The following is a 15,861-nucleotide window of genomic DNA, read 5'->3' on the forward strand; positions in this document are numbered from 1 at the left end:
TACTCCTTTAAAAGGCAATCTCATGTGTATGACCAGCTTAAGAAGGCAGGTGACATCATGAAAATAATGTTTTAATTGGCTGCTATGAATATTCCTTTATCTTATAAAATAAGACATTCCATGACATTTCCTTCTATTAATAACTGTAGTAAACACGCACAGGGTAAAGGTGTGTCTTACAGCATCCAATTAGATTTTAAGTTTTTCCCCCATATGAACAGTTATCTAATTAGTTTCGGTGATTGTGAAATCTGATCAATCACACAACTGAACAACAGTACACATATGTAACAACATGGCCATTGTCACTCTTTAATAAAATGACATTAGCAAAACCCTGCACAGTCAGACTATGCAATATGAGAATTAGTACAGGACATTCAGTAGTACAAAATACGTGACATATACGCTTCACATAACATAACGGTTTGACAGTTGAGTGTGACCGGACACTGATAAAGCCGTGTTAGGGCCGAGTTCACTGCGGATTATGGAAGAGCCTGGGAATTAAAGGACAGGGGATCTGAGCGCTACACGATCGACAGACATCAGCAATGGATGGCTTTCATGTAATTTGGTGAAGACAGACAAATCATTTCTAGGTCACATATATAAATTACTTCCATTACATTCTAGGCTTGTAAATTCGAAGATGGTTTTCCAGTTATAGGATATACAACCATTGTAGCAGCCAGTGTCATTTTGTATAACAATACGCTAGTTGATTGCAATACGTTTTCCATCTTGCGTGTACATTTCGCTGTCAGAGGAGCAGTCTGTAACATGAAAGGATTGCTGGCGGCGGGGGTTGCAGCAACAGGCTGATATGAAGTCGTCCAGCTTGTGAGAGATGGGATATGTAATGGTTTTACATACAGACAGGGCAAATGAGTACCATTTGGAAAGAGCAAGTATAAGTGCAGAGATAACACAGTCTCTGGTCTTCACTGTCTTACAATACAAAGCGGATACAGGTAACACAGAAAAGGAGATCTCATCCAATAGATTATTCAGAAAAAGGTGGAAACATCCCCAGATCTGCAAAGTCTTCAATGTTGTAGTTACCGGTTCCTTGGGTGGGATCTCCAGACATAGGCAGCATATCCTGGGGATACCAAAGATTTACCTATTAATCAAGTAATGGCACACTTGTGTCCCACCTCTAAGTTTCCCAATGTCATTTTTTTTTCAATTAAGAAATGACTTATCACCTTATACCTTCTTTGCAATGTAATAAATATTTTTCTTTTAGAGGTGAAAGGACCCACCACACATTAAAGTTGTCTGAGTCCCCTGGTATTGGCAGGATCGTCTGACCATTGAATGTGTATGGTGGCTTCCCGACTCTCACCCTGCTAGATGAGAGGATTTGCACAAGCTTGACCTTGGCTCCATTCAGACGGGACCCTACTCTGAAGATCGGTGGTGGTCCCAGCAGTAGGATCAATAAGTTATCCTCTATCCAATCAATAGGGGATAGCTACTATACTTATTATATCCCTTTAAAATATCTATTACCCTATTTTACGGAGAGGGAATATTATAAATGAGTCTTCTGCCTAATGATGGACCAGCAGGGATAAAGCATAGACTGAGATCACTACCATAGCGGACAAGGCTTATACTGTAAGTGAGTGCACAGTACCTGAAACACTTCTGCCTGTCCAGGCTGCTGATGGGAGTGTTGGTCATTGCTCTGTTGATTATGATGTTGGCTTTGCCACTGGGACCAAACTTCTGATGCCCGTCCCTGGAATTGGCTACCGCTCTGCCCTGTTTCAGCTGCACAGAATGATAAGGTGAATGCATACAAGAGCTAACCATAAACAGCTGTACAGTAAAGATGGCGGCAATTGAAAGTGAACACATTGTCAGTTAAATGAAACAGACATGAGTGAGATAAAACAGTGAAATAAATATAGTGAATATGTGAGCCAGAAAGGCTATTTTTAGTGTTAATGTTTTTCTGTTTTCTTGAAAAACAGATGGAAAAATGTATCTGTTGTCATATGTTTTCCCTTGGTGAAAAAACATCAGCTGTCATCTGTCACTACATTCGGGTTTTGATCTGTTTCTGTAATTGTATTTGTAAGAGTTTCCTGGTGCATAGTGCTACAATGAAGAATGGGACGAGCAGATTGTCATCAGTCTTGTTCCTTATTTTCCATCTGTCATTGATGTTATAAAAACAAAAATTGCATAAAAGATTGAAAAACTAATGGAAAAAGGTTTATCCAGTTAAAAAAAAAAAAAACAGCAGTCACGTGCTTGAGACACAACAGAGGAAAGTCTCATTACATGGACTGGAGAACGGAGCTCAACTGATATGAACTATATATTATATAATATATGTGTATATCTATTTATATATGAATGTATATACACACACACATATACATATAAGGACAGACTGATGGAGATTCTTCAGCATTATCAAGTATAGATGGTGGTAAGATCAGAACAACTGCATCATATTAGCAATACAATAACTTCACGCTAGTCATTCATATACTGTAAATTACAGATAAGTAATATCTGAATGATATGAGAATTTTTTAGCGTAGACTGAAAGTGACAAGTGACAGTAAGCAGACAGACACAGATGACCTCGCATATGCAGCCATGGCTCCTGCTGAAATCGGAAACATTCCTCGTGTGCCAAAATATATGTAATTTTTGTCACTACATACATTATGGAGCATGTCACTAATCTAAGGACACCTCAGTCTCTGGGTCATAAAAAACCAAAAGATGTAAACTTACTGAAGGCAGCGTTCCTTCCTCCCAGGCCAGAATAAGCATTTCCACTGGGAGATGATGTTGCAGGACTTGAGAGTGGGCTATATGTGGATGGGTCTGATGTATATGTGTGACTTGTTCCAATACCAAATGGAGAAGTTTGCGCTTTTCCAGACTGTGTAGTAATTTGCTGTGAAATATACAAAAAAAATATTTGATCATGAAGTTGCTTCCAACTATAAAGCAAGTGAGGAACATACAATTTTTACAATTAAAGCATCTTTCTTCCTTAATCCCTTCAAAATAAGTTGCTGGTGATCAGCAGGTCCAGCTGATGAAAAGTGAACCGATCTCATTAAATGAAGCTAGAAATGACGACCATATACAACCCCAATAAAAAGTTGGAACGTTGTGTAAAACGCAAAGAAAACAAAAATTCAATGATTTGGAAATCTCTCATAGCCATATTTTATTTTCAACAGAACATAGGACACAGATCAGAAGTTGCAATTGAGACAATTTTCCATTTCATTTAACAAAATAAACTCATTTAGGAATTGATGGAAGCAATGCATCTCAAAAAAAGTTGGGGCAGGGTTAACAAAAAGGCTGAAGAAGTAAGTGGTACTAATGAAAAACAATTGGAGGGTCAATGTTCAACTAAGTCACATGGCTGTGAATAAATAGAGGCAGAGTCTCTCTAAATCATAGATGGTCAGAGGTTACCCAGTCTTTGAACTGCGTCTAAAAATCGTGGCATAATTTAAGAAAAAAGTTTCTTACCGTAAAATCGCAAAACCATTGAATATCCAACCATCTACAGTATATAATATCATCAAAAGATTCAGAGATTCTGTGAAAAAATCCATGTGCACATTGCATGGGCTCAGGAATAATTCCAGAAACCATTGTCTGAACACAGGTTGCCATATAATCCACAAATGCAAATTAAAGCTCTATCATGCAAAGAAGACATATATTAACATGATCCAGAAACCCCTCCATATTCACTGGACCAAAGCTCATTTAAAATAGACTGAGGCAAAATGGAAAACTGTTTTGTGGTCAGATGAATCAAAATTTGAAATTCTTTACGGAAACCACAGACGCCGTCTCTTGCGGACTCACGAAGAGAGGGACCATCCAGCTTGTTATCCATGCACAGTTCAAAAGCTGCATCTCTGATGGTTGGGGCAGCATTATGGTATGGGCAGATTACACATCTTGAAAGGCACCATCAATGCTGAGCATTATACAGAGGTTTTAGAACAATATATGCTCCATCCAGACAATGTCTATTTCAGGGAAGGTCTTGCATATTTGAGAGAGACAATGCTAAACTACATACTATATACATCACACCAGCATGGCTTCATGGAAGAAGAGTTTGGGTGATGAACTGGCCGCCTGAAGTCCAGACCTTTCACCAATAGAAAACATTTGGTGCACAATGAAATGAAAAATCCGCCAAAGACCCAGGACTGTTGAGAAGCGAGAATCCTACATTAGACAAGAATGGGACAATACTCCTCTCTCAAAACTCCAGCAATTGAACTCCTTGCTTATCAGATATTTACAGACTGCTGTAAACAGTCATGGCCCGGTCCCAACATTTTTGAGATTTGTTGCTGTCATCAATTACAAAATGAGTTATTTTTTTTCAAATGAAATGGAGAAATGTCCAACGTTCCCCAGCTGATCTGTGTTCAATATTCTGTTGTGTATAAATATGGCTGTAAGAGATTTCCTAATCATTGTATTCTTGTTCTCTTTACATTTTACACAGCGTGCCAACTTTTTTGGAACTGCGGTTGTAATATGTGTATAATTATGTAGGTAGTTTCCCTGTTGATATCTGACTAGAGTACACTTGTCATACAGACTCCCCTAGAGACAAATTTATAAATTGGTGCCGAAGATTTCAGAAACATTTAAAGATATCAAAATTTCTGGCAGTAAAAAACCAATAACAAACATCCATACAGATAATTGGTAATGCTAATACCTGTCCTTGGAAAGGCGGTCGGCTTCCTGTCCAGACCTGCCCAGCGTTAATCTGGCGTGATATCTGGTTTAAGTTCTGTCCTGTGCCTGTTGGAGACTGAATTTCATTCACACCAGTCACGTGGACGACCGAAGAGCTGGAATAATAAAAATATAGTAGTGATTGTGAGCCGGTATGGTGTATCCTTGGTATGGCACATCAGGGTTCTCGATATAGTGACCAATTCAGTAACTAAGATACTAAAGTGTGGATATTTGACAGGACTGCATAGTGCACAATATAAGGCATTATTGTATGGGACATGATATACACATTTTATGGCTTCAGACACATCAAGATATTACTGTAAAGTCAATTTCCAGTCACTAACATTATAGATGGACGGCTTTTTCCTACACATAAAGGTTTGTTCTTTCACTGGAGCATTTATACCCCAAAAGTATTAAAGATTGAACTCTTAAAAATAGTTATCACCCCAGTGCCGCTTTTTCCCCTTTTTTCACAACTAGTCAAACGATACAATAGCAGAGTTGGCCCCTCCTTTCATAAAGGAAGAATATGGCCTCAATCTTGGTTCTCAAAAGTGTCAGAAATCTTTTAATTGAACTTGCTCTAAAGGAATATTCCCAGAATAAAACGTTATCCACTATCCACATTATAGGGGATAAGTGAGTGTGAGGGTTCAATTGCAGAGATCCTGAGGAATCCTAAGAACGAGGATCTTTAGAAAGCCCTGTCTTAAATGGAGCAGAAGTGTGGATGCTGGACTTCTGCTCCATTCATGGTCTATGGGGCAGCCAGAAATAGCCATGTGTTGCACTCTGCTTTCTCCAGCAGTCCTATAGATAATGAATGGAGCAGAGGTCATTCATCACCTCCGCTGTATTCAAAATGGGACTGTGCAGAGCCCTGTTCTTGGGAATCCTGATGCCCCAGTGGTTGGCCGGCCAACAATCGGCAACTAATCTGGGAAAACCCTTTTAATTAATAGCCCATCTACCTTTTCTATATAGGCAAGATCTGCAGCCTGCAAACTTCACTTTAGTTTTGCCTATAAAGGTGGTAAAATATCCAATTGGATCACTTTATTCCAGTAAAGTTCTGGAGCTTGTTGCTTCAGCCCAGGGGGGAAGAATTTAAAGAGGCAACGCAAACATTTATTTTTACTTCTATACTGCAGCATAGGGTGTTTATTTATACCTGTGTTAGTTAATTTGTCATTTCTAGGTTGTTCGCCATCTTGATGTTTTTATTCCCTCTGATATGATTCCTTGTGTAGACTACATTTTCCATGAAACTAGAGTCTATCATATTGCTCCGGCTCCTATCTAATGGCTGCCAGTGACTGATCGGTGACATGGCATAGTCCCCTGATCTATACTGCAGTCTCAGTGCATCATATGCAATGCAGAATCAGCCTGTCTCATTCCAAGTCAGGTTTCAGCTCATAGAAATACACTGAAAATGTACTTATGGATTTACAGTTATTATTCTGAGTCAGGGAAAATGTTCCCCTCTGCGGCTAATACGGTATGGACTATGATATCTTCAGCAGTATGGTGAGAGAAATGGGGAATTAGGCTGGTTATACACATTGGATGGCGGTCGGCTGGATGGTGCTTCAGCCAATCGTTTGGCAGGCTGCCATCTCAACCGGCACTCCCACTCGAGCACTTGGCCGAGAGAGCGCTCCTGTGTATGGGCTGGGATGGCTGTATGTGTATGGCCAGCCTTACAGGTTATAAAATTGGTCTGAGTTTGCCATTTACACCAATAGATATTATCTTCTACCTCAACAGTTGTAATTGTCCTAAAATAAAATCTTCCTATTCCTTATGAGTTGTCCTTCAGTTATCTATTTACACTCTACAACCATTGTGTTTAGCAGACAGATTATTAAGCAAAGCAGATGAAATATATTTCAAATGTAGATCTAATGAGCAATTAGACACACTAATTTGGGCCTGATGGGACAGAAACTGGTCAGATATCTTGTACGTGTAAATGCATGCTTAAGATGAGTTTACACTATTCAACAGGGCACTAAACGACTGCTGATCTGTTACTTGTTTGCTGATCAGCGGTCATTTAATAGCTTATTTACACAGGCGGTTATTAGAGCCGGCTGTCAGTCAGTGCCGGGCACGGTTACACCTGCCACTCACTATGCACGGAGCGGTGACTGAAGCCACGCAGGCCCACCCATATGAGTGAAAGCCCAAGGCTGCAGGGAGGAATAATGTTAAGGGGGCCTCAGTGCAGGCGCTGGGCAGCTTCAGAACACTATTAACCTGCAGATTAAACCATATCTGCAGGTTAATAGCATTATTTTATATGACAAGTTCCCTTTAAGTTTTATTTAAATGGAACCTGTCACACAAAAGATGCAGTCTAGTCTGCAGACAGCATGTTATACAGCAAACTGATATATTGTTTAGGTGGAGAAAATTCAGTATAACCTTTGTTTTATTCATTTATATCTCTGCTAATTCTGGGCTGCATGCACACAGATTGCTGTCAGTCACTGATTAGGACCGCCCACTTGACTTCTAAGCCCACTTGACTTCTATGGCTGTTATATCTAACAGCCATAAATCATGCAGATGCAGGGACTCGAACATAATATACGAGCACGCCGAAGATACTCTGTAAACAGCCGAGCGTGCTCAGTTAAAGGGTTAAACGAGCATGCTCACTCACCACTACTAGCAACCTGTAAATGTCCCATAATTGCACGCAGCATGTCTATTGATTAGCACTGCAGTACAGATGTCACAGCATTATTACAATGTACTGGAGCTGATATCCGTTTAGCCAATTAGCATATGTAGTGATATTATTTGGTTGTACACATTGAGTGATCCAAAACTTTCTGGCAGCAGTCATTGAAAAGCGTTGGTCACTGTGCATTATTCTGTTATTATTGAGCTTGCTTTGTGTAGTCTGGGCCTAATCATTTATTCATCTGGATGATTCACTCAGATATAACTATCCTTCCTGTCCTATTGCGCCAAGTACCTGAAGGTCTTGCCACTGTGACCAGGTTGGAAGGGGCTTCCTGTAGAGTACAACTGCTGAGTACCACTGCTGGATGCTGACAACATTTTCTTCTCAGCTGACAAAGAAGTGGTAAAAAAAAGTCAGTTTTCTTACAATTTAACTACTTTCCATATTTACATTACAATGCAGCTTCAAGACTTAAAATTGTCTTTGTAAGTCCAAAGACCAACACTGTATAAACCACTGTTTGATTCCTTGGTCTTAGCTGTGTTATAATTCAGTGTTTCTAGATGTAGGAATATTCAAAAGCTATGTACATCTTTGCACTGAATGACCCTAGCTCTGATGTCCTCCTCCCTTCTCTCAGTGTTACGGATAGCAGCAGGGTTGGAGGCGTAATCAGCGTTGCAGATTTCAGCAGAATCATTCAGCACTCAGACATTATGGGAGGATTAACTGTTTTACTTGGGACATACAGCAACCGTTATCTCCATCACTCCAACATGGAAGATACAGAGAAGAACTGACACAAACAAACCAGAGCGGACACATAGTGCAGTATAGAGAAATTACTAGACATAGCAACAAAATGTAACAGTTAACACAGCGACATTTGCTGTCTGCACAACACCGTCATGACAACTGCAGCATAAGCCTGCAGCTGTTACATACTCGAAAAAAGTGCAGCGGAAAGAGAAGGGAAGCATTCACGTTATAAAGGAGGGCTGTAGATTGGGAGCAAAACACATGAGCCTACATGAGCTGTATATTGGGGAAATCGCTTCTGGAACAAAGAGTGTCCCTGATACATGAGAGCTAGTGGAGACAACAGCAGCACCCTGGATACACAGATCTCACATCAATCTACAACTAGGACAACTTTGGAAACTGCATGGCAAAACTTCTAAAAAAGAATGAAAATGCAGCCTGAAACAATGTAATGCTTTAGCGAAATGTGATCACTAACATATGTGAGAAGTAAAATGCAAAATTACTTTAAAGGGGTTGTCCGGTCTTGTGGTTAAAAGTCTACAGTTACTCTAAGTGACTGCAGATTTCGGAATCCTTACAGCATACGCTGTCAGGATTCTCCGGCAATGCCAGTGAGAGTGGTTAATCACGTGAACACAAGTATGCCAATATCATACATATGGTCACATACAGACTAGACGTGGTCAGCCTGGCTGAGAACAAGTGAAATGAGCAAGGCCGAGCACGTCTAGTAGGAATGTGGCCGGAAGTATGGAAATTGCATACTTGTGGTCATATGATCGCCTTCTCTCACTGGCAATGCCTGAGTATCCTGAAGGTGTGCAGTGCCTGCGTTGTAAAGATTCAGCAGTCTGCAATCATATGGAGTGAATGCAAACTTTCATCAGAATACCGGATAACCCCCTTTAAGTAATCTCAAGTACAAACAAAAAAAATGTTTCTGAGATCCCACATAAAGTAGGCTTAGACTATCTTATGCAGTGGAACTCAACTCGCACAGAAAACTCATCCTGATATTATAAACACATTGAACATTCAAGTAAAGCTTACAGAAATAATCAATATGTCAGTAAAAATAAATCAGCCTCCACTAGTTAGAATATTAAATCCACACTCCATCTATTTGACTTCACTAACAGTATATAAATGATTTACAAGCCCTCAGATCTCTTGCAGACATTCCGCCCTTCATTCTATCAGAGACGCAGGCCCCGGTTACCTCTGGAACTATGCACTGATGGCGACAAGCAGGCTAGCAGAAGGCACCTTGGATATGTTACATTACATTCCTGCACAATGAAGACTCGGCATTTGACCCTTTCGCTGCATTTACAAACATACTTAAATGTTTATTGAAAGCACACATAACCAAGATCCCTGGGGTCCCTGAATTCTATTGCATGCTCTGAACTGTCCTGGCCTGAACCCGATAGGTATCTAAGATCACGTAATCCTTTTAAAGATGTAATAAATTGTTGAAAGTAGGCAGACGGACTCTATTAGGGTCAAGATAAAAAATATGAGCATTGATAGTCCTCTAGGTACTGAGGCGTCAAGGGCAAGTGCAAGAAAATATCCTGACGACACACAGACAGGCTGTGTGCCCAATAATGACGCCGGAAAACGTATCACCTCTAATATCTTGTGATTGGTCCAAGGGGATAAAATGGACAACTTACAGGCTGTGATTCCAGCAAACATCTCAGCAAACCTTGGGTCCCGGTCTTGGGAAAATATGGATTCTGTTTTATCAACCCCAGGTTTCCCCCCTTCGTGAACATTCCCCGTGAGATTTGGGACAGGCACCTGAAATGACACAAAGCAAGTCAGCAAACACAGTCTGAGCACAGCAAGGAGATGGGTAGGGAGAACCATGTGGGGGATACCCACCTGTGACAGGTCATAGGAGGACAGGCTGTCCCTTGGATGAACCTCCAGCTCGGCCTGCTGTTGCTGGACCTGCCTAAGAACACAGAAACAGCTGCGGAAATACTGTAGGCTATAACAGTACAGATAGTTTATATGACCGAAACAAATAAACACCAATGCTGCCCTAAGCTGTGCCCCACACAAGCAGTGTCCAACCCACAGATCTTTTTTTTTTTTTTCAATCACGTAAATTTTTATTCATTTTATAACAGTTGCACATATATAAATAACATTCTCAACCAATGTGTTTAACCCCCTTCCCCAACATATATTATTCAGAATACCATATCGTAGGTATATGTCCACACAAAACAGAATAAATCAGGCTGATCAAGACTAGCCAAGTTGAAAGGCACAGAGCCGTTTGGCATTTGTTAACACAATGTAAAGTGATTCCACAACAACTGGTACACATCTAACAAGACCCTATTGAGGCTGATAACTGGTTGTCTCCAAGCCAGGGACCCCATAGTTTATCAAAATATTTACTTCTATCCCTTTTGAGGTATACCCCTTTTTCCAATGAAATAAGGGACTCAACTTGTTTAATAAACTCTCCGCCTTTCGAGGGAGTTGCAGAAATCCAGTTTTTAGCAATCAGTTTTCTAGCCATGTATAGTAATCGCGCTATAGCAAGTTTCCCAGTCTCAACAGTACTCAGCTCGTCTACATATCCCAGTATGCAGATCCGAGAGTTACTGGTCACCACGCACCCATAGGCTGACTCTATATAGCCCAAAACTGCTCCCCAATGTGTGTGTAAATGTGGGCATGACCATAACATGTGCAATATCCCTGCTTCCTGTGGGGCACCTCAGGCATCCAGAATCAGTTCTAAGACCTATTTTAACCCCTTAAGCCCCGGAGCATTTTTCGTTTTTGCATTTTCGTTTTTGCTCCCCTTGTTCCCAGAGCCATAGCGTTTTTATTTTTTGGTCAATATGGCCATGTGAGGGCTTATTTTTTGCGGGACGAGTTGTACTTTTCAACGCCATTACTAGTTTTATCATATCCTGTACGGGAAAACGGGAAAAAAATTCCAAGTGCGGTAAAATTGCAAAAAAAGTGCAATACCACAGTTGTTTTTTATTTCTTTTTTTTACCATGTTCACTGAATGCTAAAACTGACCTGCCCTTCTTATTCTACAGGTCATTACGAGTTCATAGACACCAAACATGTATAGGTTCTTTTATATTTAAGTGGTGAAAAAAAATTCCAAAATTTGGTAAAAAAAAAAAAAAAAAAATAGCGCCATTTTCTAAGACCCGTAGCGTCACCATTTTTCGTGATCTGGGGCTGGTTGATGGCTTATTTTTTGCGTGCCAGGCTGACGTTTTTATTGATAACATTTGGGGTAGATCCGATGTTTTGATCGCCCGTTATTGCATTTTATTGCAATTTTGCGGCGACCAAAAAACGTAATTCTGCCGTTTAGAATTTTTTTCTCGCTACGCCGTTTACCGATCAGAATAATTCTTTTTTTATATTGATAGATCGGGCGATTCTGAACGCGGCGATACCAAATATGTGTATGTGGGTTTTTTTTTTATATATTTTATTTTGAATGGGGCGAAAGGGGGGTGATTTAAACTTTTATATTTTTTTATTTTTTTTTATATTTTTAAAAACTTTTTTTTTTTACTTTTTGCATGCTTCTATAGTCTCCATAGGAGACTAGAAGCAGCAACTATCCGATCGCCTCTGCTACATACAGGGGACGAGCAGGTCCCCTGCATGCAGCAGAAATGGTCCTGTGCTATGAGCGCCGACCACTAGGTGGCGCTCATAGCGACAAGATCATGACAACCACAGGCGTCTGCTGCAGACCCTGGGTTGTCATGCACGCCCATCGGCGACCCGCGATCACGTGACGAGGTCGCCGGTGGGCGGGGCTTATGACGCGCTACCCGGAAGCGCGCGTTAAATGCTGCTGTCGGAGATTGACAGCAGCATTTAACTGGTTAACAGCCGCGGGTGGATCGCGATTCCACCCGCGGCTGTTGCGGGCACATGTCAGCTGTAAGAATCAGCTGACATGTGCTCCGTTCAGTGAGGGCTCAGCGCAGCAGCCCTCACTGAACGGGGGGTACGCAAATATGCGTACTAATACGTCCCCGGTAAGTAAGGGGTTAAACATCATTTTAGGTGATCTGTACACTTTGTGAATGACATAGAGCTGAGAGAGTTGTCTGGGCTCTCTAAGCGAAAGATTGGGTATGTATTCCAGCACCGAAGCCCATTCATCATCTGTGATCCCACCAATATCCGTCTCCCATTTCTGTTTAACCAACAGAGGGAAGTTCTTAAGGAAGACAAAGAGAAGGTCATTGTAGACACTGGATATTACCCCCTTCCAGGCTCCATCTGAGCAAATAGTGTCCAATACCACATCTCTCTGAATTTTAACAACCCACAGATCTTAAAGGGAACCTGTCATGTCCAAAAATGCAGTTTATCTGCAGATACAGGGTTAACCTGCAGGTCAATAGCTTTAAAGTCCTGTCTGACAACCTTACTGGAAGAGTGGCTGGGGGAGAAAATTAATTTACATCCTCACTGTAGCTGCTCGCTTTCAGACATCAGGTTACAGTCACCGCTCACTAGACAGTGAGGGCGCACAACGAAGGAAGTCCAAAAAGCTATGTGAAAATAACAATTTTTATTGTGAATACATTAAAGGGGTATTCCCATCTCCAAGATCATATCCCTGTATGTAGTAGGCATAATAATAATAATAGCAAATACCTCCAATTAAAAATGTAGTCTAGTTTTAGATACAAAGGGTCCTGCAATGCTTGCACATGAGGAAAGAGACATAGCGAATCAGAAAAACTATACTACATTTTTAATTGGAGGTATTTGCTAATATTATTATTATTATTATTACACCTACTACATATTGGGATAGGATCTTGGATATAGTTCAACAGATGATCACAAGCAGTGAAGTGGCATAGGAGGGATACAAAGGAAGGCATGGCCTCAATTATATATTGAATAATTATGTAATGTGTCCAAAATAGGCATATACATACATTATACATACAGTACATACATATTATATATATATATATATATATATATACATATACATACATACAGTACAGACCAACAGTTTGGACACACCTTCTCATTTAAAGATTTTTCTGTATTTTCATGACTATGAAAATTGTACATTCACACTGAAGGCATCAAAACTATGAATTAACACATGTGGAATTATATACTTAACAAAACAGTGTGAAACAACTGAAAATATGTCTTATATTCTAGGTTCTTCAAAGTAGCCACCTTTTGCTTTAATGACTGCTTTGCACACTCTTGGCATTCTCTTGATGAGCTTCAAGAGGTAGTCACCAGAAATGCTCTTCCAACAATCTTGAAGGAGTTCCCGAAGATGCTTAGCACTTGTTGGCCCTTTTGCCTTCACTCTGTGGTCCAGCTCACCCCAAACCATCTCGATTGGGTTCAGGTCTGGTGACTGTGGAGGCCAGGTCATCTGGCGTAGCACCCCATCAGTCTCGCTCTTGGTCAAATAGCCTTTACACAGCCTGGAGGTGTGTTTGGGGTCATTGTCCTGTTGAAAAATAAATGATGGTCCAACTAAACGCAAACCGGATGGAATAGCATGCCGCTGCAAGATGCTGTGGTAGCCATGCTGGTTCAGTATGCCTTCAATTTTGAATAAATCCCCAACAGTGTCACCAGCAAAGCCCCCCCACACCATCACACCTCCTCCTCCATGCTTCACGGTGAGAACCAGGCATGTAGAGTCCATCCATTCACCTTTTCTGCGTCGCACAAAGATATCAAATTTGGACTCATCAGACCAAAGCACAGATTTCCACTGGTCTAATGTCCATTCCTTGTGTTCTTTAGCCCAAACAGTCTCTTCTGCTTGTTGCCTGTCCTTAGCAGTGGTCTCCTAGCAGCTATTTTACCATGAAGGCCTGCTGCACAAAGTCTCCTCTTAACAGTTGTTGTAGAGATGTGTCTGCTGCTAGAACTGTGTGTGGCATTGACCTGGTCTCTAATCTGAGCTGCTGTTAACCTGCGATTTCTGATACTGGTGACTAGGATAAACTTATCCTCAGAAGCAGAGGTGACTCTTGGTCTTCCTTTCCTGGGGCGGTCCTCATGTGAGCCAGTTTCTTTGTAGCGCTTGATGTTTTTTGCAACTGCACTTGGGGACACTTTCAAAGTTTGCCCAATTTTTCGGACTGACTGACCTTCATTTCTTAAAGTAATGATGGCCACTCGTTTTTCTTTACTTAGAATTTGTATTATGGCAAGAAAAAAAGCAGCTAACAGTCTATTCAGTAGGACTATCAGCTGTGTATCCACCTGACTTCTGCACAACACAACTGATGGTCCCAACCCCATTTATAAGGCAAGAAATCCCACTTATTAAACCTGACAGGGCACACCTGTGAAGTGAAAACCATTTCCGGTGACTACCTCTTGAAGATCATCAAGAGAATGCCAAGAGTGTGCAAAGCAGTCATCAAAGCAAAAGGTGGCTACTTTGAAGAACCTAGAATATAAGACATGTTTTCAGTTGTTTCACACTTTTTTGTTAAGTATATAATACCACATGTGGTATTTCATAGTTTTGATGCCTTCAGTGTGAATGTACAATTTTCAAAGTCATGAAAATACAGAAAAATCTTTAAATGAGAAGGTGTGTCCAAACTTTTGGTCTGTACTGTATATACGGACATACATATACAGCTCTGGTAAAAATTAAGAGACCGCTGAACAGTTTTCTATTGGAAAGCATGGAAAGACTGGTGGAAAGCATGCCAAGACACATGAAAGCTGTGATTAAAAATCATGGTTATTCCACCAAATATTGATTTCTGAACTGTTCCCGAATTAAAACATGAGTAATTTGAGGTCTGAAAGCACTGTTTCTTTTTTAGTATTTTGACATTTTATCACAGGGGTCTCAAACTCGGCTGGGTATATGGGCCGCACACAGAAAAAAATGTAATTTGGGGGGCCGCATTCTTTGCAGGACAAAATGACATTTTTAGTGATACCATTTTTTTTTCTATACACCTTTTGAACATTTTTGCTGTTTTATTTTTTATAGCTTGGGTCGTTATGGATGTGGCGATAATAAAACATGCACTTTTTTTGTTTAGTTTAGATATAAAGCAGCATTTTTAGTGGCAAAATATTTTTTCATGCTTCATTTTGAAGTTTTTCTGCCAAAATCTTGTAGTAATGTCCCCCATCTTTGTCCCCATCTTGTCGTAATATTTCATACTGGGCCCCATATTGTCGTAATGTCACATACTGGTTCCCATATTGTAGATATGTCCCCATCTTCTAGGAATGCCCCCATCCTGGTCCCCCTCTTGTAGTAATGTCCCCAGCCTGGTCCCCATGTTTTAGGACTGTCCCCAGCCTGGTCCCATGTTTTAGGACTGTCCCCAGCCTGGTCCCCATGTTTTAGGACTGTCCCCAGCTTGGTCCCCATGTTTTAGGACTGTCCCCAGCCTGGTCCCCATGTTTTAGGACTGTCTCCAGCCTGGTCCCCATCTTTTAGGACTGTCCCCAGCCTGGTCCCCATCTTTTAGGACTGTCCCCAGCCTGGTCCCCATCTTTTAGGACTGTCCCCAGCCTGGTCCCAATCTTTTAGGACTGTCCCCAGCCTGGTCCCAATCTTTTAGGACTGTCCCCAGCCTGG

General features: G+C 40.9%; 1 protein-coding gene across 2 annotated transcripts in view; it reads right to left on the reverse strand.

Annotated features, from left to right (window-relative positions):
* Positions 1 to 288: 288 nt before the first annotated feature.
* The window catches only part of ARNT2 (aryl hydrocarbon receptor nuclear translocator 2), a 121,049-nt gene continuing 105,476 nt past the window's right edge, over positions 289 to 15,861 (reverse strand). For both annotated transcript variants that reach the window (XM_073653234.1, XM_073653235.1), the window contains 7 exons: positions 10,127 to 10,199; positions 9,916 to 10,042; positions 7,763 to 7,859; positions 4,745 to 4,880; positions 2,764 to 2,929; positions 1,646 to 1,782; positions 289 to 1,105 (listed from right to left, as the gene is read on the reverse strand). In XM_073653234.1, the coding sequence (XP_073509335.1) occupies positions 1,007 to 1,105; positions 1,646 to 1,782; positions 2,764 to 2,929; positions 4,745 to 4,880; positions 7,763 to 7,859; positions 9,916 to 10,042; positions 10,127 to 10,199 (835 nt within the window). In that variant the 3' untranslated portion in view covers positions 289 to 1,006. The remainder of the gene's footprint in view (positions 1,106 to 1,645; positions 1,783 to 2,763; positions 2,930 to 4,744; positions 4,881 to 7,762; positions 7,860 to 9,915; positions 10,043 to 10,126; positions 10,200 to 15,861) is intronic.

The sequence above is a fragment of the Phyllobates terribilis genome, unplaced genomic scaffold, assembly GCF_046119375.1.
Source record: "Phyllobates terribilis strain yellow unplaced genomic scaffold, ASM4611937v1 Scaffold_11__3_contigs__length_659146591, whole genome shotgun sequence".
Classification (NCBI taxonomy): Eukaryota; Metazoa; Chordata; class Amphibia; order Anura; family Dendrobatidae; genus Phyllobates; species Phyllobates terribilis.